This window comes from Macrotis lagotis, chromosome 6 (assembly GCF_037893015.1).
Source record: "Macrotis lagotis isolate mMagLag1 chromosome 6, bilby.v1.9.chrom.fasta, whole genome shotgun sequence".
Taxonomy (NCBI): Eukaryota; Metazoa; Chordata; class Mammalia; order Peramelemorphia; family Peramelidae; genus Macrotis; species Macrotis lagotis.
In genome coordinates, this window is record NC_133663.1 from 215017440 (window position 1) to 215044694 (window position 27255).

At 34.9% G+C, this 27255-nt stretch overlaps 1 protein-coding gene across 3 annotated transcripts in view; it reads left to right on the forward strand.

Moving 5' to 3' along the window:
* NSUN3 (NOP2/Sun RNA methyltransferase 3) overlaps positions 1-26748 on the forward strand; it is a 114246-nt gene extending 87498 nt beyond the window's left edge. For 2 of the 3 annotated variants that reach the window (XM_074192299.1, XM_074192301.1), the window contains one exon: positions 4441-10291. In XM_074192299.1, the coding sequence (XP_074048400.1) occupies positions 4441-4708 (268 nt within the window). In that variant the 3' untranslated portion in view covers positions 4709-10291. Of the gene's footprint in view, positions 1-4440 lie in introns of all 3 variants that reach the window. The other variant, XM_074192300.1, reaches the window with a different exon arrangement.
* Positions 26749-27255: the final 507 nt, after the last annotated feature.

Sequence of the window (27255 nt, forward strand, 5' to 3'; positions counted from 1 at the left end):
GAGGCAAAAGTTAAATGACTTGAGATTCATAATGAAGCATAAGACTGGCCAAAAGAGAGGAAACTGTTCTGAAAAGTCAATTATTTTTTCTCATCCTAAATTTAAAAATGATAGAACTATCCTTATAAAAGGATTGGAAAAACACAAACAAATAAAACACATTTTGGACCTGCCTATCATTTTTGCTAAATGAATCAGTCTACTTCAGATGTTCCCCTTTTTAATTATATAGATGACTACTTATTACCGGTATTATCAAATTTCTACTGGCTAAAGTGTGAATGAAAAAAAAAAAGATAATTGAGTAATATAAAAAGGTGTAGTTTTTCATTTTAAAGAATGAGTGGATCAAACAACAAATTATAGAAAGAATTATTTTATCCTAGATAATGACAATAATGAAACAACATACCAAAACTTTTGAGATTCACTCAAAGCAGCTGTCAGGGGATATATCTATAAATGGTAACATGAATAAATTAGAGAAAGGAAATCAATGAACTAAATATGCAACTAAAAAAATTAGAGAAAGAACAAATTAAAAACCTCCAATTAAATACCAAATTAGAAATTCTAAAAATTAAAGGAGAAATTAATAAAAGCAAAAGCAAAAAAAAAACCTAGTGAATTAATAAGTAAAAACAAGTTGGTTTTATGAAAAAACAATAAAATTGATAAACCTCTGGTCAATTTGATTAAAAAAAAGAAAGGAGAAAACCAAATTGCTAGTATCATGAGGAAGAAATTAAAATAATAATTCAGAATTATTTTGGCCAACTCTGTGCCAATAAATTTGACAATCTAAGTGAAATGGATGAATATTTACAAAAATTGAAGTTGCCCAGGTTGAATGAAGAGGAGATTAAATACCTAAACAACCCTATCTCAGAAAAAGAAATTCAACAAGCCATCATTGAACTCCCTAAGAAAAAATCTCCAGGGCCTAATGGATTCACAAGTGAATTCTACCAAACATTTAAGGAACAATTGGTTCCAGTTCTATATAAAGTCTTTGGAAAAATAGAGGAAGTTGGCACTCTGCCTAACTCTTTCTATGACACCATTACGGTGCTGATACCTAAACCAGGAAGAGTTAAAACAGAGAAAATTATAAACTTATCTCCCTGATGAATATAGATGCAAAAATCTTAAATAAAATCTTAGCAAAACAATTACAAGTTATCACTAGGATAATACATTTTGATCAAGTAGGATTTATCTCAAGGATGGCAGGGTTGGTTCAATATTATATCAACAACAAATCTATCAGAAATTATATGGTTATATCAATAGATGCTGAAAAAGCTTTTGGCAAAATAGAGCACCGATTCCTACTAAAAAACACCAGAGAGTGTAGGAATAAATGGACTGTTCCTTAGAATAATTAGCAGTATCTATCTGAAACCATCAACAAGCATTATTTTTAGAGGGGAGAGGCAAGAGGCATTCCCAATGGGATCAGGGGTGGGGGAGGGATGCCCCTTATCACCATTACTATTCAATATGGTGTTGGAAATATTGGCTTCAGCAACAAGAGAAGAAGGGGAAATTGAGAGAATTGGAATTGATAGGGAGGAGACAAAACTCTCATTCTTTGTAGATGACTTGATGGTATACCTAGAGAATCCTGGAAAAATCATCCGAAAAACTACTGTAAGCAATTAGCAATTTCAGCAAGGTTGCAGGATATAAAATAAACCCTCATAAATAAACTTTTCTATATATAAGTAGCAAGATGCAGCAGGAAGAGCTAGAAAGAGAAATACCACTCAAAGTAACCTCAGACAATATAAAATACCTGGGAGTCTACTTGGCAAGGCAGACTCAGAAACCTTTCCAAAACAATTACAAAACACTTCTCACACAAATAAAATCAGATTTAAATAACTGGGCAAATGTCAACTGCTCGTGGATACGTTGAGCTAATATAATAAAAATGACAATTCTACCAAAACTAAACTACTTGTTTAGTGCCCTACCAATCAAAATTCCAAAAAATTACTTTAATGAGCTAGAAAAAGTTATAATTAAATTCATTTGGAGAAATGGTCAAGAATTTCCAGGGAGTCAATGAAAAGAAGTGCAAAAGAAGATGGTTTAGCCCTAACTTGATCTAAAATTATATTATAAAGCATCAGTCTGGTATTGGCTAAGAAGTGGGGTGGTGAACCAGTGGAATAGACTAGGTGTAATCACAGGAAACAATTATAGTGGTATGCTGTTTAATGAACCCAAAGAGTCCAGCTATTGGGATAAAAACTCTCTTTGATAAAAAAAACTGCTGGGAAAATTGGAAGTTAGTATGGAAGAAACTTAGACTGGCACCTCACACCCTATACCAAAATAGGATCAAAATGGATATAGGATTTACACATAAAAAACTATTGTAAACAAACTAGAAGATCAAGGACTAGTTTACCTGTCAGATCTATGGAAAGGGAAGCAGTTTGTGACTAAGGAAGAGATGGAGAACATCACTAAAAACAAACTAGATGATTTTGATTAGACTGAATTAAATAGCTTTAGCACAGACAGAACCACTGTAACCAAGATCAAAAGAAATGTAGTGAACTGGGAAACTACTATTGTTTCTGATAGGGGACCCATTTCTAGAGTATACAGAGAGCTAGGTCAAATTTTTTTTTTTAGTTTTTTGCAAGGCAATGGGGTTAAGTGGCTTGCCCAAGGCCACACAGCTAGGTAGTTATTAAGTGTCTGAGACCAGATTTGAACCCAGGTACTCCTGACTCCAAGGCCGGTGCTTTATCCACTACGCCACCTAGCCGCCCCAAATTTTTTTTTAAGCCATTCCCCAATTGACAAATTGACAAAGCATATGTAAAGGCAATTTACAGATGAAGAGATCAAAGCAATCCATAGTCACATGAAAAATTGCTCTAACTAGATTCTAACTCTAAATTCTCTTACTAGAGAAATGCAAATTAAAGCTTCTCTGAAGTACCACCTTACACCTCTCAGACTGGCCAATATGACCAGAAAGGAAAATGAGATATGTTAGAAGGGATGTGGGAAATCTGGGACACTAATACATTGTTGGTGGAGCTGTGAACTTATCCAACCTTTCTGAAGAGAAATTTGGAACTATGCTCGAAGGGCAACAGAAATGTGCATACCCTTTGATCCAGCAGTACCACTACTGGGTCTGTACTCTGAAGAGATGATGAAAAAGGGCAAAAACATCACTTGTACAAAAATATTCATAGCAGCCCTGTTTGTAGTGGCAAAGAACTGGAAATCAAATAAATGTCCTTCAACTGGGGTATGGCTTAGCAAACTTAGTATATGTATGTCATGGAACACTTGTTCTATTAGAAACCAGGAGGAATGGGAATTCAGGGAAGCCTGGAGGGATTTGCATGAACTGATGCTGAGCAGAACCAGAAAAACATTGTACACCCTAAGAGCAACATGGGGGTGATGATCAGCCTTGATGGAGTTGCTCATTCCATCAGTGCAACAATCAGGGACAATTTGGGGCTGTCTGTAATGGAGAATACTATCTGTTTCCAGAGAAAGAACTGTTGAGTTTGAACAAACACCAAGGACTATTAGCTTTAATTTAGAAAAAAAACCTAATATCTTATTGTCTGATCTTGCTATCTCTTATACTTTATAAGTTTCTTCCTTAAGGATATGATTTCTTTCTCATCACATTCAATTTGGATCAATGTATAACATGGAAACAATGTAAAGACTGGCGTGGGGTGGGGGGAGGGAAATAAGATTAGGAGAAAATTGTAAAACACAAAATAAAAAAAGTCTTTACAATTAAAAAAAGGTAATAGGTTAGATTTCTATTTGACATTTTATTTTTTTTATCCTTAGGTTGCCTCAGTGAGAATTAACTATTAGCAACAGTGTGTCAAAAATGCTTGTAGACTTACTTTGCTTAACAGTGTTTCACTTTGTAAAATCTAGACAATTAGCAAAACAATTTTTTAAAAATAGTAAAGCAAGTCCTGATTTTTTAGCATGTGCTAATTTCTGAGGTGTAAATGATTACCCTGATAATTTAAAAATTGGTTCTTACTGACTGGATTGAACTAACTTCAACATACCCCTGACCATAGACTTGTATATTTGGGTTAGTTTGCATAAGTTTGTTAAACATTATTTACTAAGTTTAAAAATGGCAAAAGTTGCAAATAAAAGCAAAATATAATATACAATTTCAACAAAAGGAACATTGCATCATGGAATATGTAAAGGGGTAACAGTCTAGAATTAAAAATTGGAGGACTATGTAAAGGGGTAACAGTCTAGAATTAAAAATTGCAGAAAGAACTAATTTATTTTTAGAAAGCTAGCTCAACTTAATTAAGAAATGATTTTTCATTGTGTTAATTTTTTCACTTGATAGCCTTTTGTTTTCTTTAACTTAAACCAATTTTATATATGTTTTTTTCTAATTACTTGTAGATCTGCAATCAAGGCATTGCGTCCTGGAGGATTGCTGGTTTATTCTACATGCACCCTTTCCAAGGCAGAAAACAGTGATGTGATTGATCAAATCCTAAATTCTCACAGTGACATAATCCCAGTGGACATGAAGGAAATTGCCAGTGCAGGGTCTCATGATTTTACATTTGCTTCTAGTGGACAGGAACATGGGTTATTGGTGCTTCCAGACAAAGGTAAAGCCTGGGGCCCAATGTTTGTAGCGAAATTAAGGAAATCAATACCCTGAACATTTGTTTTATAAATCATATCAACAAATTGTTCTTTTGTTTTTGATCTGTATATAAGAATATATAAACAGTTATGTTGGTGTTATTTTTATATGTTTAGAAATTTAGACTATTAGATTATCATTTTATTCCCTGAGTTGGAATCTATACTTGAAACTTTTTTCTTGGAAGTACATCACTAAAAATTATTTAAAGTGGTTGCAGATGATATTTATTTTGCCCAGTATTTTACTCGATTTAATTTGATGTTTTATAGTTAAAAATCAGCAGAATGCACATTTAAGTTGGTAAAAATGGTCTAAAGTGTTGATGTTATAAATTTTGAGATAAATTACTCTTAATTGATATTAGGTAAATTACTCTTAATTGAATTTTTGATTCATTCTTTTTCCTCATATTGTTGTCAAAGACCATACTCTTGAAAGGGTAGGCTCCTATCCCCTCAAGGCATCTGCTTGTTAATCAACTTGGGCTGGGTCCTATGAAAATGGAACCCCTGCCTGCTGTTGTAAACAGAAGCCATTCTGTGCTAGGTCCTTTCCAGGGTTATGACCCTTTCCCCCCCATCAAAGTTAGGAGTGACTTGGTCCATGAAGGGGAGACTAAATCAGAGAGATCTTGATTGGTATGTTTTTTCTGGCCAAGATTTCTAGGAGGCAGCTGGGTTTCATAATCAATCCACTGTCCCCAACTATCTTTCTCTACCCACTACCCCTAATGGTGAAATAATTGGAAGTAATTGAGAACTCTTCTTTTACCTCCTCATTAAAATATTCGCCAATTAAGATAGCCTTCTAGTATCAGGCCAGTTAGGGAAAAAAAACACCTGGGTTTGAAAATCCTTTTCAATCCGTGCTCAGGGTCTTTTTGGCACAAATAAAGCTGGCCAGAGACCCCTTTACTAATGAGTTCAGTGCTGAATTAATAAATTATATTTTGCCCAGAGATAATGCTTCATTTTTATCAATGTGGCAAATTTCTACCTGACAATTTTTAAACTTCTCTATTTATTAGCCTATCTTGCTTTCCCTCTCTTTTTTTTTTTTGAACTACAGAACATTTTAAATTCTTACAATAACTGATTGGTATTCAGAATCTGTTTTCTTAAGCAGCATTATTTCTAAGACCAGCACGGTAGTTTCTTATTTGTTAGCTTGTTGACCAGTAAAGACTGTCTTCTGTTAACTGCAAAGATCAGCAACTCTATTTGGCACCACTTTTTTTCTTGCCTTTTTTCACATAGAGAAAATATAAATTGAAAGAGTAAATTATACCAAAAGGCAAGAGCAGATCCACATGCATACTTGACTTCCAACATTCAGCTTGTAGAATAATGTCTTTGAAGCAGGCTATAAAGCAAGTAAGTACTTGAAACAAATCTTGAATGACTAATAACTTCAGTAACTAGACTGAGTTTGGTTTTCTAATTGTAGTCATAATGAGTAGTACAGAATTGGAGCTTTTTTACTTCACTGGGTTATAAAACGCTGTGAGTCTAATATTATATATGTTTCACAAGACAAATAATTCTAATGATAACTGATAACACTTTGACAGAAACCTTGAGGTTTTGTTAGATGAGTTTTCTCATTTATCTATGTACTGTAAATGTAAAAGTTTTGAATTTATATTTAAGTAAACATCTATTTTCCTTTCAAAAACTAGAGATCCCAACAAATTTGACTACTGAACTCTGAAAAACTGGCTAAAGGATACTTTGAGTCTGTGCATATGTCTTAAATAATATAGATAACTTTTTTCCTTTCAAATGATGAAAACATTGAAGAATGAGGTAATTGAAATATAATAAATCTGTCTCATTATTTCTTTAACATATTTAACAATTTCCTATTTTTAAAGCATTTATAGTAGGGCTCAAATGTTTGAGAAGTCCTAGTATAATCCCTTTCTCTGAAACTTCATCCAAAGTAACAACCCACAAGACTAAAGTTTACTCATCTCATGATGTCAGTCAATCTGAGCATCTTTACAACATATCTAGTATAAAACAAAACATATATATATATATATATATATATATATATATATATATATATATGAAGAGAGAGAGAGAGAGAGAGAGAGAGAGAGAGAGAGATAATAAACTTATCTGTACACTTATTTGGGGTCAGCTAGGTGGCGCAGTGGATAGAGCACCGGCCCTGGAGTCAGGAGTACCTGGGTTCAAATCCGGCCTCAGACACTTAATAATTACCTAGCTGTGTGGCCTTGGGCAAGCCATTTAACCCCATTTGCCTTGAAAAAAAAACCAAGTACTTATTGGTAAGTGCCAGATAGTTATTAATGAAAAGGTAAGCTCTTAAAATTCACCTTGATTCTTGGATTTCATAGTACGCTCTTTCCCCCAATATGTCATTTTTTTTTTTTTTTTAGGTTTTTGCAGGGCAATGGGGTTAAGTGGCTTGCCCAAGGCCACACAGCTAGGCAATATTAAGTGTCTGAGGCCGGATTTGAACCCAGGTACTCCTGACTCCAGGGCCAGTGCTTTATCCACTACGCCACCTAGCCGCCCCCATTATGTCATTTTTAAGCCTACTCTGAATACTAAATATTAAGTTTTGACATGTTTCTTGGGAAATTCAATAGCATAAAATTCATTTTGTCTACTATAAACACAGGATTACTTACCAGCTTTCCTCTGATACTCTGTAACTTAGTTTTTCTCCTTTATGATATTGCCATCTCCAGGATATATCAGTTAGTTAATATGTGAAAATTCTTTGGAATATTTTTAGTGTGAGTTGACTACATGTGTGCTTCCTTATGATTGTGATGACCAAAATTCCATCTGGAGGTATCTCTGCTTCTGTCTATTTCTACAGATACTAAACTGAAAGATGGGAATTTCAAGCAGTCTGGCAAGTGTCAGTTAAAAAGCAAGGAGTAACTGATATTACTTTCTGTAACATTGAGTCACTTTCAGACTAGTTGCTCACCAATACTTTAACTTCTATATATCATCAGCAAGCTAAAAAAAGCCTTTAGTATTAGATGTAGAATGTGAATAAAGCTATGCATTTAAATAGCTTGTGTTGTATTTTTAAAGCAATATATGTTGTCATGTTTTGGGGATCTGATTGCCTGCAGACCTTGAGACTATTAAAATTTTCCCATATGACCTCCTACTGGCAGCTACATACTATTCCTTTTTAGCAATACTGTGAAAAATATACTCTTAAACAGAGTAGTTAGATATAAAATAATGCAGAAACACTTGCTACATGACTAAATAAAGTAATCACAAATGTAATAGACCTTGATTCAAGTGAGCTTTATGCCTGGGAGATAAGCATCAGATAATCTACATGGGCTAATACAACTCATCTGGGATACAAGAAAGGAATTGGAACCAATAGCAATAATTTTATTAGATGCCAAGAAATTCTTTGATGAAATTGAATGGCACTACTTGTATTATGTTAGGTAAATTTGACTTCAGGGACAAATATAAACAGAAAACAATTTATTTGCAACCCATTTATATGATACAAATCAATGATTTACAATCTCCCACCCTGTCTTATTACTGAATTGGGGAAGGAGGTAAGGATGGTGCTCATTACTGTTGTTACTATTCATACTGACATTAGACCAGTGATATCACCCACATTCCATGAGGATCTGAAGGATATTCAGCTGGAGATGCACAAGTTGCTAATGTATGCATATGATATACAACTTGCACTAAAGGTCCCAACAGCATCTGTCCTAAAAACATTAAAAGTAATGTCAGAATTTGGAATTGCATTGGGCTTTTCAGTGGGAAAGAATCTTGTCAAATAATTTTCATCAATTTCACATATTCTGAGGTATTTGAAATGGAAAAATAGAATAGGAATTGTTTGAGTTATTTGATAACTTTTTAAACAAGATAATGAAAATCCTGGCCCAATATAATCCAATTTGTAAGGTTTTTCATAGATGAATTTCTCTAATCTAAACAAAGAATCCCATTAGCAATAATTTCTCAGCTAAAAAGTAATTAATGAACTCAAATATTAATGCTACCTCTAGGAAAGTTTTATTTTCACAAATGAAGGATGCAGTTTGTTATGTGGATAATAAACTCAGTGAAATCCTATAATAACTAAAAAAAGGGTCACATTAACATATTTGAAATTTATCTAATAAAGTACATCATAACTCAGTTAAACTCAATATAGCTTGTTAAAAAAAGAATTTTCCACTGTGTATTGCAATGGAAAAGCCAATTATACACAAATGACTGAAACTTAGCATATTTGGCAGGAAGGCTGGAAACTCATCACCCATAGAAAAAAAAGAAAAAAAAGAAAACAACAAGATTTTCCTAATTACAAAAATTTCATTGGGAAGACATGGAAAAGTTAATGGGTAGTAAAAAAAGGTAAAGAAAATAAAATTATGTAAGATGGACAGAAATGTAGAGATGTTGGGTTTGACCTTGATTTAATACATAATTAGTATGTGAACAAAGTAGCTATCAAGTGTTTATTCAGTATACTGACACTTTCCTTTCTGACATACTGATCATGTGCTGTTTTATGACTGCTAGAGGGTTGGAGTGGAGTTTAATGGCATTTCAACAACTAACCACCAAAACAGAGGAGAGACATGGTATATATTTATAGTAATTTTCTTGTATACCACTGAAATTTAGTCCATGTACCATTTTTGAAACATCTTCCATAAGCCAGAAAGATTGTTATACAAGCAGTATATAAGACTGACAAAAATATACTTTGCATAAAATGTGTTTAATTTTTTTATTGTTGTTGTTATATAATCATGTCCAATTTTTTGTGACTCAATTTGCTGTTTTCTTGGTAAATATACTGAAGTGGTTTCTTATTTCTTAACCAACTCATTTTCTAGATGAGAAAACTGAGGCAATAAGGTTAGGTGACTTGTCGTGAGTCACATAACATGTAAATGTCTGAGAGCAGATTTTGAATGCAGGAAGAGCATATACAACTGGATGCTCATCTATTGAAATCCAGTAAACTATTTTACTGATTATGTTTACTTTAAGGAACAGTGAGTAAATTGCACTTTCACATAACAGAGCTGGGACTTGAAAGGTGTCTTGATTCCTAGATCCAGTTTCTTTCTTCTCCGAGTCGCTTTTCTGAATTTGTTTAAAAAAAAAACAAGGTTCATTGTCTTATATTGTTGACATTTTGATTATCAAATGCCCTGCCTGGTAATAAAAGCAGCCTGAACATAGAAGGAGTACAGGGAATTTCTGGGATTCAGTGGCAGTAGTTGAAGTGGAAGAGTAAGTGTAACTATTTGTACTTAGAGTTTAAAGGGCCTTAGCCATTTAGTCCAATCCAATCCAAAAGAAATTCTCCTCTGTAATGAATGAATCCAAGTAGACATCTCATCTTAAAGACTGCTTAAAGACTCCCCATTCTTTCTATTCTTGGACAGTTCTGTTAAAAAGTATTTTCTGACATTGTGCCTAAATTTATCTTCTTGCATCCAGGTTGCTCCTGTTCAGCTCTTTGGACCAAACAGAACAGGACTAATTCCTTTTCCATACAACAAGTCTTTTATTGTTTTTGTTTTTGTGGGCAATAAGGTTAAGTGACTTGCCCAAGATCAACAGCTAATACATATCAAGTTTCTGAGACTGGTCCTCCTGACTCCAGAGCCTGGACTACATCCACTCAGCCATGTAGCTGCCTCGATAAGCTTTCTTCTTAAAGACAAGTCAATGATGCCTCCCCTAATCCCTATACCAGTCCTTGGTTCAGGAAGAAGACCATGACATACGTGAAGAGATGTTGGAAGTTGATGCTATGACAAGCAAGTGGATTAGATTTGAGTGAGGGGATGCTGTGCTTAGTCACTAGCCTCATTTTCTCCTCCAGAGTCATCTGAATCCAGTGGCCAGATATGAATCTGCACAACTGGAGATAGCCCTGAATGTGAGGCAGTCAGGATTAAGTGAATTGCCCAGGGTCACACAAAAAGTTAGTGTCCCTTGTCTAAGCCCAGTTTTGAACTTTGGTCCTCCTGACTCTAAGGCCATTGTTCTCTCCACTCCATCACCTAGCTACCTCTCAAATCACAGAGCTCTCAAAGTTTCATCTCTAAAAACTTCCCTTCCCCACCAAAAATCAACTAATTTAGAAGCATCCATCACTAGGAAACCAAGACCTAAGAGACAGGGAGAAGTGAGTTGAAATGCAATGCAGTTAGAAGCCCTGAGTTTGTTTACTGTGCCTTGGACTTTTGTGGGGAAAGTGTCCCTGAACGTCTGATCTACTTTGGTATATTGGGTCAACATTTCATAATTTTTGAGAAAATGCAGAGAAAGAATGATAGTCTGCTAGTATAGAAACAAAAATAAAATAGCATTTTTATTTCCTAGATGTTCTTCCTTTCAAATATCAATTGAGAATATTTCTTTAGTAATTCAGTGAGGGTTTTGAGGGGGTGGTAGAAAGGGTGGGGAAGTGGGGAATGCATCACTGGCAGCACTCCCATAAATCTGTGAAAGCACTAGAAGCCCCTAGGATTGGTAGGAATGATCCACTTCAAAATGGTGATTTTTCCAGTACAGTCATACTTCGAAAGGACCAAGATATGTGCCAGGAACTCAACCTACCCTGCATGCTTCACATTTCTACATTTTGGCAAATCACAGCCCTTGAATCAAACAAAAACCTGATCATTTTGGTTACATTGCACAATTTCCTTCCATTTACGTTATTGTAGGCATTATGTATATTGTTTTCCTGATTCTGCTTCCTTCACTCTGCCTCACTGTGATTTTCTTATGACAATATTTGTAGAGTCCCTATTCTGGACTCTTATGTTGAGTTCCACTTCTGGACTCCCTCAATCTTCCACAGGCAAAGGTTGGAGGAGCGGGAGACAAGGAAGACAAGGAATACAAGATCTCCAAATGTTACTTTTATTTACCAAAATACCAGTACTTAAATATCCTTCCCAGACCCTAATCCTGGATTCATAGGTCAAAGATTCATAGGTGTTTTTAGTCCTCCCCTCCCCTTTTTTAAAGTAACATCCCAAATTATATTCCAGAATGTTTGGACCAATTTGCAACTCCACTAATACTCCTGATACTATAATACACATTTTATTTAATCCAACAAAAATGATAGATCCCAAGGTTATGAAAGCTATTTTCCTTTCTCAGGGAATATCAAGCAGTACTGTCTCTGGATGCATCCAATATTTCCTTCTCTACTACACAGTCCATAATATACTGCATTCCCAGTCTCCTTATCCCCTCAGAATATTCCAAAAGAATTTATTCAATCAGTATATAGGGTAAGTATTTATTACATAAAAGCAAAAGTAAAATACATCATTTATGTCCAAAGTTGCTGGATGTATGAACTCAATAAAAATAAAATTTTCATTTCCTTTTTACATCATGCCTTTTAGGGAAATGATTTCCAGCATCTTCAATATCATTATCCCCAAGTTTGGAAAAAATCATTTTTACCATGTTTTGACTTACCCTGGCACACTATATTCAACTATTATTCAGTCACCAAGAAAATCTGTTACTTTGTTTCTGTGGCAGATGTACCATACATACTCAGGTTGAAATCCCAAGGTTTCCTGGGAATAGCTATGCAGATTCTTCAAGGTGGCTCCTGATTTGGTTGATAATTACCAAGCTGTGTGGCCTTGGGCAAGCCACTTAACCCCATTGTCTTGCAAAAAAAACCAAACAAACCCATAACAGCAGATGTCCAGATAATACATAAACCAAAAAAATGAGAACCACAAAAACTCAAACTTTTTAAGAAATTCTAAAAATCATGACACCTTATTTCTGACAATTGTCCTTTATAGTTCCTTTGAACCTTTATTACTGCATCTTTTGACTTTCTTTGTTGCCTCAAGATTTGCAAAAATGTAAGGGAAAACAAGTAGTGTTGTGAAATAAAATCTGATTTAGTAGGATGACATAGGTTCTTCAAGGTGATTGAGGCTATCTCTTCCCTAGGTGAACTCTTTGTGAATGAGATCACTCAGCCCCTCCAGAAATTAGACTCTAGGTATCATTTTTACTTTATGTCATATCTTAGACCAGCAGGTAAAAGGAGTTTAAGTCCACAAGTGTAAACTTTTGGTCCCAATGAAATTTCCATGTCTGCCCCACCAGGATTCAAACATAGATTCCACCTGGTGATCATTTACTAATTAGGTAATTTAACATTAATAAAAACCCTTTAAGCAATATATAATGCATTAATACTTTCTACAGATACAACCAAATTGTACTCAAATTTTCACCCAAAGTGATTGCATTATATTAGGTGTTTTAAAATAGATGCAAGAAACAAATCTGCAAGATATTAACAAGAAGGATAGAGTGCTAGTAAGTTGAGAATTAGGAGAGGTAGAATTTGTTGGAGCTAGTAACTGTATTTTGAAAAAAATCCTAAGGATTCTAAGAGAATGAGGTAAGGAGAAATTACATTTCAGATGTGGGAGTCCCTTGTACAAAGTCATAGAAGCAGAAAAACCAAAGGGAACAATATTAAAAAAAATGGGAAGGTAAATGGGAGTTAGGTTGTAAAGGACTAGGTTGAGTAGTTTTTTTTTAAAGGCAGTAGGATCCATTGAAGAATTTTGGGAAGATTCATGATCAAATCTATTTTAGAAATACTGATTTCATACCTATGTGAAGGGTAGATTATAGCGAAAAAGAAATTGGAGACTACCAAGCCACTTAGGAAACTATAGCAAAGATTCAGTTAAAAATAACTAGGTAGCTATCTAATTAAGCACTTATTATATACCTGGCAGGTTCTTTGTCTGGGATTACAAATACAAGAAAGCAAAACAGTGTCCAAAAGTAGTTTACATTATTATAGGGGAAAATAATACTTTGGGGAGTAACAGTGATATCTTGAAAGAAACCCCAAATGACAATGTATACACTGGGATTTTGTGGTCACCAATTAAAGATAGAAATTGGGGGTTACTGAAAGATGAAGGAATTTGCCTGCTCTCTGGTATTTTAAAATTGCTCTGGATTTTATTACAAACTATTACAAAATAAATGGGTTAAAACTTTTCCTTCCTTAGAGTCAACAAGCACTTTGGGACAGGCTGAATAACAAAAAGTTTGCTTGGTAGAAAGATGGGGGGTGGGGGATGCAGATTTTACCTTTAACAATGAAACAATAGAGATCAATTTATATCTCAAGAGGAAAGACCCTTCTACCCTTTAATAAGATTTAATAACATTAAAGATTATTTTCTACATTCATAATTCTCTCCATCAATATCATGGTCAAAATGTGTCATTTCAGTTAAGTTACAAGAAACTACAATCGGTATCACACAAAAAAAAAACTCATGACTTCCACTAGATATGAATGGAATACACTATTTCAAAGGCAAAACTTAATATGAGATTATAACCAGGAGAAACAAACTGCATAGCTGAGCATAATCCTACAGGTAGAAATAAATGAATTTCTAATGGAAGTGAAGACTTCCAAGTATTCCTGATGAAAAGAATATGAGATTAAGAAATTTAAAATGCAAACAGAAGAATCAAGAAAAACAGGTAAATGTAACTAAGCAGTTTGATGGAGCTATGGGGTGATGAAGAAGAAACAAATGTTCCTTCACAATCTCAATATCTTCAAATGGCATTGAAAGAGTTAAATAAAATAGGACTAAAGTAGATTGGTTCTGTTCTTAGGATTTTTTTTTGTTTTTTGTTTTTTGCAAGGCAAATGGAGTTAAGTGGCTTGCCCAAGGCCACACAGCTAGGTGATTATTAAGTGTCTGAGACCAGATTTGAACCCAGGTACTCCTGACCCCAAGGGCAGTGCTTTATCCACTACACCACCTAGCGGCCCCAACTTTGTTCTTAGGCTTTTAAGAAGGAAGGTAAAAAAGAAGGAATACATAAGTACATAAAGGAAGAAGATATAGAATTTACTATTTCATAATTAGTGTAAAAAGAAAAACATGTAAAGGAAGGAGTAGCAGTAATAAAACAGATGAACCTCACTTTTCTCTAAAAGATGGCTGAACATAAACGTGGTTATAGAAATACATCAAATGCCAACAGGAGACAAGTGGAAATAGAGAAAATGGGAATTAAGAGGTACTATAATGCTGGGGAAGGAACAGTTATAATCAAAACAGACCACTTAATCCTGAAGGGGGTGATTACAAAAAAGAAAGAGAAAATCAAATAGCTAGAATCATAAGGGAAAGATACCCATTGTTTAGATAATGACTGAATAAATAAATTTTGATATGTGAGTATAATAGAATATTGTTATTCTATAAGAAATGATGAAGAAAATAATTTCAAAGAATTCTGGAAAATTGAAACTGATACAGAGTAAAGTGAGTGGAACCAGAAGAACAAATTTGTACAATGGTAGCATTGTAAAGAGAAATAAATTTCAAAGGCTGACAATTTTGATCAAAGAAATGACCAGCTGTATCATAAAAGAACTTATGATAAAACAATCTCAGAAAGCTAACAAACAAGGTGCAGAATGTGTTTCATTATTGGCTATGGCTTCTGATTGAGTTATTTTTGCTTAACTATGCTTAGTTTTTAGTTTTATTGTCCCAACTTTTAATTGGAGAAAAATAATTAAATTAATGTGGAGGAACAAAAAAGTCAAGAATTCCAAAGGGTAAAAAAGTGAAAGGGAAACAAAGTTTTTGGTTTTAAGCAAACCTAATGTAGTTTAAATCAAATTTCCATAATAAAAGTCTTAAATCCAAGATTTATAAGAAAATGATTTAAATTTATAAGTATACAAACCATTCCAAAATAGATAGTTGTTAAATGATATGAACCAGCAGCTTTTTATTGGCTTTTATTTTATTGCTTTCCAATTACATGCACAGATAGTTTACAGTAGACATTCTGTTGCAAACTTTTCAGCTCCACACTTTTCTACTGCCCTCCTTGCCCTTACTCCTCTTCATAGCAGCAAACAATCTGATATAGGTTTTGTACATGTAAAATCATGTTTTGTGTATTTTCATAAATGAGTGTGTAATTTTTAAAGGAAGATACCTGAGCTATTAGTAACCATATAAATAATTCAAAATCAGAGAACTTTGAGATTCTACCTCACACCCATCAGACTGAGGGAGTTTACTGATTTTCCCAAAGTTTCTCCTACATTTGCCTAATTTTTTCTCATCTTTCCCTAACAGATGAATGTGAGGTGGATCCTCAAAGTTGATTTAATGTGCATTTCTCTACTAAAAAAAAAAGTGCTACTAAAAGTAGTTTTGTACTTATGAATCTTTTCCCTCTTTTTTTTTATTTTTTGGAGGTAAAACCCTAACAGTGATGTTTGTCCTTTGTGAAGACAACCATCAAGGAGGTGTTACCATGAAAGCATGAATTGGGTTTGAATTTGGGGGGGGGGGGGCGCTGCTGTGCTAAGTCACCAAGCTCACTTTCTCCACCAGAGCCATCTGGTAGATATGAATCGCGATGACTGGAGATAGTCCTGTATGTGGGTTAAGTGACTTGCCCAAGGTCACGTAGCTAGTAATAGTCAAGTGTTTGAGGCCTGATTCCATCTCTCATCCTACTTAATCCAAGGCCAGTGTTATATCCACTGCTCCACCTAACTGCCCCCAATAGTGATATAGCTAGGTCAAAGGATATCAATAGTTTTTGGACATAGTTATAAATTGCTTTTCAGGCTAGTTCTGCCAATTCACAGCTTAACCAAGTACATTTTTTAGTACTAAAACATTAAAGTTCAAGAGTGTCCTGCTATTAGGAAATGGGTAAACAAATTATAGTGTGTAATCATGAAATGTTATAGAATAAAATGAAAATTAGGAAAATGTTTTGCAATGATGATGTTATGGAGAAAAACAATTTAGACTAGAACTCTGGTTGATGCAGCAATAAACTATTAATAATAAATTATTAAATTATGGGTTGTATTAATAAATTATAATTTGTAGTAAATATCAAATAATAAACCATTACTTATTAAATTAATAATAATAAATCCAGAAGACTAAAGCCAAAACATTCCAATCACCTGCCAGAAAAGTGATAAATATAAAATACAGAGACATTCATTTTGGGGTATTGCTTCTGAAGGAATTTGTTTTGCTAGATTTTTATCATTATTATTAGAGTTTTATTCTTATTTTTGTTGCTGCTCACTTGGGAGAATAGTGGGTGACATAGATAAATGTTTAAGAAAAGTAAAATTCACAACCTTTTACATTAAGTTACATAATATATTCCTTATTCTCTTACTGATGTCTTCCCTTCCCAATTTCCTTATATTTATTCATATTTATTTTCTATATGTATATAAGTTGTTTTTCCAGTTAGAATGAAAAATTGTGTGTCTAAGTTTATTATTTTATTCTTTGTTTTTGTGTTGGCAAACTGTAGGCAGTTAATAAATGCTTATTGAATGATCATTTGATTGATCTAGCCTTATTTAAAGCAAAACTAAGACCCAGAGATTAAATAGAAGGCAATAGGCCAAACTAACAAGATTTAAGGTTACTACCACTACTACTACTACTACTACTACTACTAATAATAATAATAACAATAATAAAGTAATAATTTAATAATAATGGTTAGTCTGGTTAGTGAGTTACCTTTCCTAGGTTACATTTGTATAAGCAAGTATTTTGACTGGATATTAGGAACTATGGGCTACCCTGGTTGACCTCTGAATTATGGTTTACATACATATGCATATACTCTGGATCTTCTAGGATAGTGCCAATTTAAAAATAAGTAATGTGTGTTTTTTTAAAGAAAGATTTTATTTATTTTGAATTTTACAATTTTTCCCCTAATCTTGCTTCCCTCCCCTACCCCCACAGGCAATCTTTACATAGTTTCCATGGTATACATTGATCTCATTATATGTGATGAGAGAGAAATCATATTCTTAAAGAAGAAAAATAAGTAGAAGATATAGCAAAATTACATAATAAGATAATTTTTCCCCCTAAATTAAAGGTAATAGTCTTTGGTCTTTGTTCAAACCCCATGATTCTTTCTCTGGATACAGATGGTATTCTCCATCGCAGATGGCCCAATATTATCCATGATTGTTGCACTGATGGAATGAGCAAGTCCATGAAGACTGACCATCACTCCTCATGTTGCTGTTAGGGTGTACAATGTTTTTCTGGTTCTGCTGATCTTGCTCAGCATCAATTCATGGGTTTTGTCGATTGGATTTCTGTTAAGAAGTTTGTTTCATTCTATATATGATGGAAGATGAGGAGATTTTAGCACAGTGCCTGTCTTCTCTCTGCCATCTTGGCCAGAAGTCCCAATAATGTATATTTTTAACAAGAATTTGTGAAATGAATATGTTAAAAGGTCATGTGCTTAAATTTTAGTTTTGAAGATATGATCACCATACCATAAGGGATGAAAAGGGATTTGAGATTGCTCATTTACCTAGATGCCCTTTAACCAGAAGAGGGCACTGATGACTGCTTGGTTGTTTTCATTTTCATAAAAAGGACTATGGAAAACACATGCTCACCCTAGATATCCAGCCAACATCCCCAGTCACTCGGGGAAAATGCCAAACTCTTCATGGCTCTCAGAAAATTAGCTCACACTCTGCCAGAAGTACAAATAGACAGTGGACCAGGTGTTCTGGAACAACTAGCTTATGTTCTATGCATGCTTTATGCTCATTCTCTAAGCTCTACTCTTTCTACAAGTGACAAGATACATCTCTTAAGTCTGAAAATAAGGTTTGTGTGCATTTATCTAGTTAATTTCTTGGTACCCACATCAAATTTGACTCACTTCTCTTCATGTTATATTCTGATAAAGTAACAGTAACAGTATAATGAAGTAGCAATAGAATGACTTAATTACATATAGTTCTTTATTCATTAATATAGAAGAAAAAACAGAAAGCAAATAAATAAACCAGCTACACTATAGGCATGGTTCCAGTAGCTCCTCATTGCCCCAAGAAACCTTCTATTAGCATAGAAGCATGACCCAAACCCAGAATATACAAGATCATAGCTCAGGTGCTTAGAATCAGTTCTCTTATTATCTGTACTTGCAAATAACCTCTGAGCTCTTCCACTCACATCATCTCTGATAGTCCCAAACAGATGAAGAAATTTTACCTGGGAAACTCAGTCTTCTTCCTTCACAGGCTTTTTCTTATTTATTCTTCTGTTATTGTCTATAGCCTCTATCTTCTTCTCCAAGTATTTTTAGATATTTGGATCATCAGTTAAGTTGCATAGCATACTGAATTACTTTCTACTTGTTCATTGTCAGTAAAGATGTGAAATGGGCTCTAAGCTGAGTCCCAGAATCAAAAGAGACTTTTCACACACTCTATTCCTCCTTAGTCTTTGAATTTCCTGTACCTACAGCATTCTAATCCACTTCTGACTTGGGTTCATACTCTCTGTTCTGTGGATATATAGAACTAACAGAAGTACAAATTCTCTTATTAATTTATATAAGTAGGCTAACCTCCTCCAGATACATGACTCATTCATTCATCCTCCCCTTTCTGATTCTCTCAGAGGAACAGGGTGGGGGTGGAGTAGACCTGTACTTCTGTTTAAGGGAAAGGTACACCTGCATAGTATAGGAGCTTACCCTTGGCCAAAAAAAAGTTAGCCTCACAAATGACTGACATATAATATCATCATGCTGTATGAAATGACAAAATAATATCTTCAGGAAGACCTAGGAAGACTTTCACATTGTAATACAGAATGAAATAAGCAAAACCAAGAGAATGATTTTAGATAGTATCAATATTTGTTATTGTTTGTTTTGCTCAACTGATTGAGATTAGAGGTAGAGTGAGGAGGGACAAGGGTTATATTTACAAATGACTGAGGTATAAAAACAAGAGGCACCAATAAGACTTTAAAATTTTATTTAATGAAAAAATAGAATGAATAGCCTGTTCTTTACTATGTATGCATAGAGGAATTAAATAACATTCAACTGACTTCCTGAGAGCTGTCATCTTCATGTCGACAATGATTGCTATCATAAATCTGATTGTAAAGCCCCATGGTGTTTGGTATGATGAAAAGATCATGTGATTTGAAGGAATAAGGGAAAGCTGACTGCCAGATAGTCTGACAGCTTTAGTGTCCCAGTGACACTGTTTGGGGATTTGGAAGAAGGAAATATAATCTGATCTTTAAATTCCTTATGGAGATTATAGACTTGGAAATGGTAGTTAAATGTTAATTTTTAATATAGGCCTTAACCCAAAGGAATCATTGATATAGGACTTTCAAAAACTTATGGCAGATGATGAAGAAGATGTCTTTAGGAGTCACATCCCACAATTTCACAACCTAAGGCAGAGAGTCTCTTTTTGTAGCCCTTGTTTTTGTAGCTCATATTTACAGAAAAATCATAAGGAGGCTGCAGTAATTAGCTTGAGTGGTCCTTACTGACCAAAACTACCAGATTGCTCAAGAAAATGCTCTTTTCCCATTACTTCCTAGTCTGAGTCTGTGACTACAAGAGAATGAGAGTAATACAAGAACCCAAGTAATACCAATTCAGAATGTGTTTCATTCAACACCACCACATGAATAAAAATGAAGGCAACATATGTTGTGAGTAATCCAAGACTAAAGCTTAGAAGGAGATCAGCAATATGATAAATAGACAAAGGACTGAGAGAAAAGGATGGTGTAGAGGTTGAACTGGTTCACTAAGGTCAAAATGGGCAAGTGGAGAGTATAGACAGTATAGGGGCAATGATCTCAGAAAGAATTGGTGGGGAGGGATCAGATGGGAATCACAGTCAGGATGAAGAATAGGGTTTGAAATTATTAGGCAGAAAGAGCAACGAAATGATAAAAAACTGATTCAGAGTTTATAAATGAATAAGTGTTGCACTTGTGGCTAAAGGCAAGATTGCACATATGATTGTCTTTGAATGTTATTGTTCTTTGTCTTTCTTTTTTGAAGAGAACCATTACATCAGGAATGTGTTGCCATGACATGTAAGTGAATTGAATTTAAGTGGGGGGGAATAAAGTTGTGCAAAGTCACCAGACTCATCTGGCATTGAATTTAAGTGGGGGGAATAAAGTTGTGCAAAGTCACCAGACTCATCTGGCCATCTGGGTTCAGTGGCCAGATATGGATCACAATTTACTGCACATGTAGTAGAAAGGTTGCCCCTTTTTTTTCAGTTTTTTGTTTTTGCAAGGCGATGGGGTTAAGTGACTTGCCCAAGGCCACACAGCTAGTAATTATTAAGTGTCTGAGGCCAGATTTGAACTCAGGTACTCCTAACTCCAAGGCCAGTGCTCTATCCACTGCGCTACCTAGCGACCCCAAGGTTGGCCTTTTTAAGCTAACAGATCACTGAGGTAATGTCCATTCAGTGATTAAGGCTGGTAAGAAAGAAATATAGCAAAGAATGGCCTCTTTTGCATAGTCAAAAAACAATCTTGGAGGGGATCAATCATGAGTATAACTGAAGTGGGATGGAGGAATATATCATATAAAGTGAGAAAATGGAGGAATTAGTTGGTGTTTGAGGTGTCAATATGCATATTGAACTCTCCTAACTTGAGAAAGACTGTGCTTTAAGAATCAAACTCTTTTTTTTAGCTTTTTCAAGGCAATGGGGTTAAGTGGCTTGCCCAAGGCCACACAGCTAGGTAATTATTAAGTGTCTGAGGTAGGATCTGAACCCAGGTACTCCTAACTCCAAGGCTGGTGCTCTATCCACTGAGGCACCTAGCTACACAAGAATTAAACTCTAAAAAATGAAGGGAAGTTTTCTGGAGGTTTGCAAATAACAGCTACTGAAATTTTGATTGGATATGGATTAAGTAAACTCAAAAGGAAAGGTTATTGAGTGCTCCTTGTCAAAGGACAGCCTGAGTATTACAACTCCTCCACATGACTGGATTTCAGCTCCCTTTAATTAAAAATATTTTAAATAGTATTTTATTTTTTCCAATTACATATATGACTGCCAATATTAATTTTTTAAATTAGAATTTGAGTTTCAAATTATTTTCTCCCTCACTCCCTTCTGTCACCCCTCTCCAAGATGACAAGCAATCGATATAGGTTATATATGGGCAATCATGTAAACTTATTTCTACATTAGTCATCTTGTGAAAGAAGAATCACAACAAAGGGAAAAAACAAAAAAAATTTAAACTGATAATAGTATGCATTCAGACTCTGCAGTTCTTTTTCTGAAAGTGGATGACATTTTCCATCCCAAGTCTTTTAGAATTATCTTTGATCATTATATTGCTGAGAAGAATTAAATTTATCATAGATGATCATCACACTGAATTTCTGTTCCTGTGTACAATGTTCTCCTAGTTCTGCTCACTTCATTCAGCATCAGTTCATATAAATCTTTCCAGGTTTTTCTCACATCAGTCTGCTCAACATTTCTTTACAGAACAATAATATTCCACTATATTCGTATATCACAATTTATTCAGCCATTCCCCAAGTGATGGGTATCCACTCAATTTCTTATTCTTCGCCACCACAAAAAGAGCTGTGATGATTATTCTTGTACATTTTCCCCCCTTTTGTGTAATTTCTTTAAGATATAGAACTAGTAATAGCATTACTGGATCAAGGGGTGTGTACAGTTTTATTGTCTTTGGGGCAAAGTTCCAAACTGCTCTCCAAAAAAGGTTGAATCAGATCACAACTCCACCAACCATGCATTAGGTGACCCAGTTTTCCCACATCCCCTCCAATGTTTATCAGTTCCCTTTTTTGTCATATTAGCCAATCTGTTAGATGATGTGGTACCCCAGACTTATTTTAATTTGCATTTCTCTAATTAGTAGTGACTCAAACTTATTTAGCCAGAACCCTGAAAGACTTTATATGACTTTATGTCATTTGACCTTAGTCAGTCACTTAACCCCATAGTCTTGCAAAAAGCCCCCCAAACCCCCAAAATGCTAATCTAATCAACAAGCTTATATGCTTACCAAAAGGAATGATTAAGAGACTCATGACAATGTAATTATCCTTTGTAGGAAAGCTCTTTGCCACCATCATGAGTGGGTATGATCCTGCTATGACAAACTCTCATGAGGTCAAAGAACAATTTTATGAAGACCTGGAGATCCTCAACAGCAATGAGCCAAAAGACAATAACCTTGTAATTATGGGTGATTTTAAGGCCAGAGTAGACACAGATTTATTGGACATGTAGTCCTTTGATGGAAAAGAATTGGAAACAGCATCAGAGCAGTGGTAGCACTATCAACACTGTCTTCTGCTTAACTAAAGGTAAAATAATTTCATTGATGCACCCTTGCAGAAAACACTGGCATTTAATAGACAATGTCATTTTAAACTGAAGAGAAGACAGGATGTGAGAGTAAAAGCAATATGTGTGGCAGCAATATTTGCATTCAAAAAAAACATTGGCCTCAAAGCAAGACAACTACCAGAAGATTTAAAATCAAAAGATTAGAATGCTTCTTTGAACATGAACAATTTGAAGGGAAAGGTAACTTGGAGGGGAAACTGAGCCAACACACAATTGGCAATAGTGGAACATAAGCAGTTTTCAGAGATTTTGTGTTTGCACTTCATTTACACATGTGGGCCAGAACATTCACAAACATCAAGATTGGTTTGATGAAAATTATGGAGAAATTCAGAAACTAAGTGAAAAATGAGAACTCCACAAGATAGTTCTTCCTATCTCTAAGGATGCAGCAGTTAACCCATCTAAAGTAAAATGCAAGTGAAGCTTAGAGAGCCAGGGAGTTTACTACTCATATAAAAGTTGACTGAAATCTTCCAGGTTATTTGTCAATAGACGATTACCCCCCCCCCCCCCAGGAATTTAAGAATGCTTCCATTGTATATCCTTATAAAGGAAAAGGAAATATGTTGTCCTATGACAATCATGGCATGGGAGGGGAGGTATCTATCTCTCTATTAGACATTTCCAGTAAGATTCTTGTCACAATCCTTTTTAATAGACTGTTCCTTTACCTGGAAGATGGTCATGTGGGCCTTCAGAAAGGGCCAAAGAATGGTCAATAGTTTTTTGTTGAATAACTCTAGGGGAAATGCCAGGAGCAGAACAGAGGTCTGTACACAATGTTTGCTCATCTAATCTAGATCTTTGATAATGTTAATTGTGGAAGCCTGTGTGAGATCTTGGCAAAATTGCTTGAGGCAGTCCATCAGTAGTATAGTACTTCCATGACATACTTGTACAAATTCTGGGTAATAGATGATGCTCTCATTTTTTTCCAGTCACCAGTAGAGTGATATAAGGCTTAATCCAATGCTTTTTAGCATGATGTTTTCTTTAATGCTGTCAGATACTTTCAATAAGGACAAAACTGACATGAAGGTTAGTTATCAAATTGAGTAATTTTTTTTAACTTGAAAAGGCTACAAGTCAAGAGGGAGAGTGCCGGGTTTTTATTTACAACGCCGGCTTCTTAATGCTAGTCCGTCCTCTTACTCACCAGTCCAACGCGTGGTGAGTCTTCGGGGTACCTCCGGCCCCCACTCTTTGATGGGGGAAGAACCAGACAGAGCGCCTGAGGTGGGTCATGAGTCTTTATTCTTCTGTGATCACATTCCCGCTTCCCCCCACCTCTCAGCAGACCCTTTTATCCCCTCTGTCCTCCCTCCCATGAACTCTTACTCAATGAGGGGCCGAGTTCTGTAACATTCCCTTATAAGGTGATTATGTTTCCCCCTCTAAGCAACCGCCAAGCCTCTTCCCCCCGCCCCCAACAGGAGAGTTAGTACATGACTTTTGCTCACAGATGTTTATACGTTCATCTAATCTATGAGGCTGAAATGCAACTATCCATATGTGTAACCATAAATTACAGCAAATAGAGAAATTTTGAATTCTGTGGCTAATGTTCATTTACCTTGGAAGTATATTTTCCAGGCATATACACATAAATTATGAGGTTGACTCATGCCTTGTCATACCTAACTCAGCTTTGGTAGACTCTGAAAGAAAGTATGGGAGAGAAGTCTTATTAGATTGCCTACTAAGCTGAAGATCCACAGAGCCATTGTGCTTATCTCATTGTTGTATGCCTGTGGAAACTGGACAGACTAACATAGCCATGCCAGGAAATGAATCACTTCCATTTGAATTGTCTTAGGAAGAGTCTGAAGATGACCTGGCAAGATAAGGTATGACCTGGCAAGATAAGGTACTAGATACTGAGGTTGTTTGTTGATCTAAATTGCCAAGTATCCCAACCCTACTGCAGAGAGCACAACTCCAATGGGTTAGTCAAATTGTTTGAATATCACACTTAGATTCCTAAAGAACTGTTTTACAGAGAACTCACACAAAGCAAGCCATCATAGAGAGAGCAGAAGAAACAATAGGACATTCTCAAGGTCTCTCTGAAGAACTTTGGAATCAATTGCATGACATGAAAGAAATGGCAAAGGACCACTCAGCATATGTATTTGCACCAAAGAAGTCAAGTTAGAATTGCAGTAGCTCAAAAAAATATGAAATGCACAAATTTAGAGACATCTCCACACTAAATGTTTCCATGGACTATTTGTCCTGAAACTGTGGTAGAGTCTTCCAAACTCATATTGGTCTTATAGCTCAGTCAGAAACACTGTAACTTGACCTTTCATAATGATTTCATTTTTGTTCCCTTGAATAAGTTACTTGGTGTTCTCTGGTCCTCAGTTTCCATGTATTTAAAAGGGGTTAGATAAGATAATGCCCCTTTGAGCTCCAAATCCCATGCCTCTATGACTCTGGTGCAAAGGAGGTGGAATCTTAATTCCTGGTCTAGACTCTGCTACTAACTTATCTGATCTTAAATATATCACCTAATTTATTTCAATTTCATCATTTATTAAATAAGGACTTTTGTTAGTCAGTAACTTTGATTCCTAGTTTCTAATAGTTTAAAGGTCATTTAAAGGACTAAAGAGGGAGACATACATTTGGTTGGGGAGTTGAGATTAGGAAAGATCAAGAGCTAAAGGTTCTCTCTGTGCAACAGGAGATTATCTGGAAAATGAGGTTAGAGAAAAATATTTTAGAGGGAAGAGATAGGTACTGAAAGAGACCGAGAAAACTGTAGAATATAATTTTGGATTTCTTTTGGAAATAAAATGTCAGTGCCTGAGAATCGTCACTTTTTCATCCAAGGGAGGAAGAGGAAAAGAGTATGCCAAAAAGTTGTTCTGTCTTCTGTTTCTTCACTACACTTACATACTTTTATAGATGCTCTAAATGGATTTCTTTCCTAGGAGAGTCATCCCAAATCTATTCCAGTAGAAATATGCTATACTTGCTTTAAAAATATTTATATAGTAATCCATTGGAGAATTCCTGTTTAACTGACTAAAAAAAATCAGGTGTTCAGTAAAATCCTAAATGAAATGAGCTTAATGATGATACTAAGGTCTCTAAATTCATAAATCACACACTAAGGTGGTTTGAGAATGCCATTTTTTTGTGCTCAATATTCTCAGTGTACTTTATATTTTAAGATGCTTCTGCTAACTTATTTCCTGTCATATTTCCACAGTCAGCATCCTTTAAAATTGACTTACAATTTGGCTGCAGAAAATGCTCAAAATATTCTTTTGCTGACTATGTATGTGTACATTCATTCCCCAAGATCTTATTTTCTTCCTGAAAAATGCTTCTTAAAAATGTCAAATTGCAGCAAGGATTCAAAAAGCTGCCTTGAAATAGGGCTACATGGGCTAAATAATGGACACTTTTGAAAATGATCACTAATAAGGAAAGTCTAAAAAAGTATTGAGAGACAGCATTGTGTAGAGGATTGAGAGCTGGTCTTGGAAGCAGGAAGAATGGTAAAGGAGGCAGAATGCTGTTTCTGATACATCATGGTTGTGGGACTTTGGATATGTTACTTAATGTCTCAGTTGTAAGACTGTAAGCTACAGAAAATGGCTGGCCTCTCCCAATGAAAGGAATTTAAACAGTTCAGTATTCTCTACAGTGTTATTTCCTCTTGTACTTTGTCTTTACTTCTAATAGGAAAAAAGGGTTTGAATTACAGTTATTATTTTATTTTGCTTTTTAATAAAAAATCAATAAACATGACTATTTCCATATACAAAAGAGTAAATAAGAAGATGATTATATTTGATACATGAATCTTTTATGAATAGCTTATTTTTTAATTATATGTTAAATTTAATTTGACAGAGTAAGCAATTTTGCAAATGCAAAAAGAATATAATTCCTTCTAAAATATACTTGGGCAAATGGGAAAAGATAGTTCCTCCAAAAGTAGGATTGTTTTTCTGTGTTCCCTCTTGAACTTTTCTGCTCCCTTTTGTGCATTTTAAATGCTTCATTGACACTTTTTTTCTTTCTTTTTTCATCACTTTGACTCTTCTCTTTGCTCCTTCTCCAAAACTCTTTTCCCCTTAAATAAAAGTCTCTCCATGCATTGGTCTTATTTGAAAATGTCTTTCTCCTTCTCTACTTCTAGTTCTTCATCTTTCTGCTGCCAAAGAGGGGAAGTATGATTTTTTGTAATC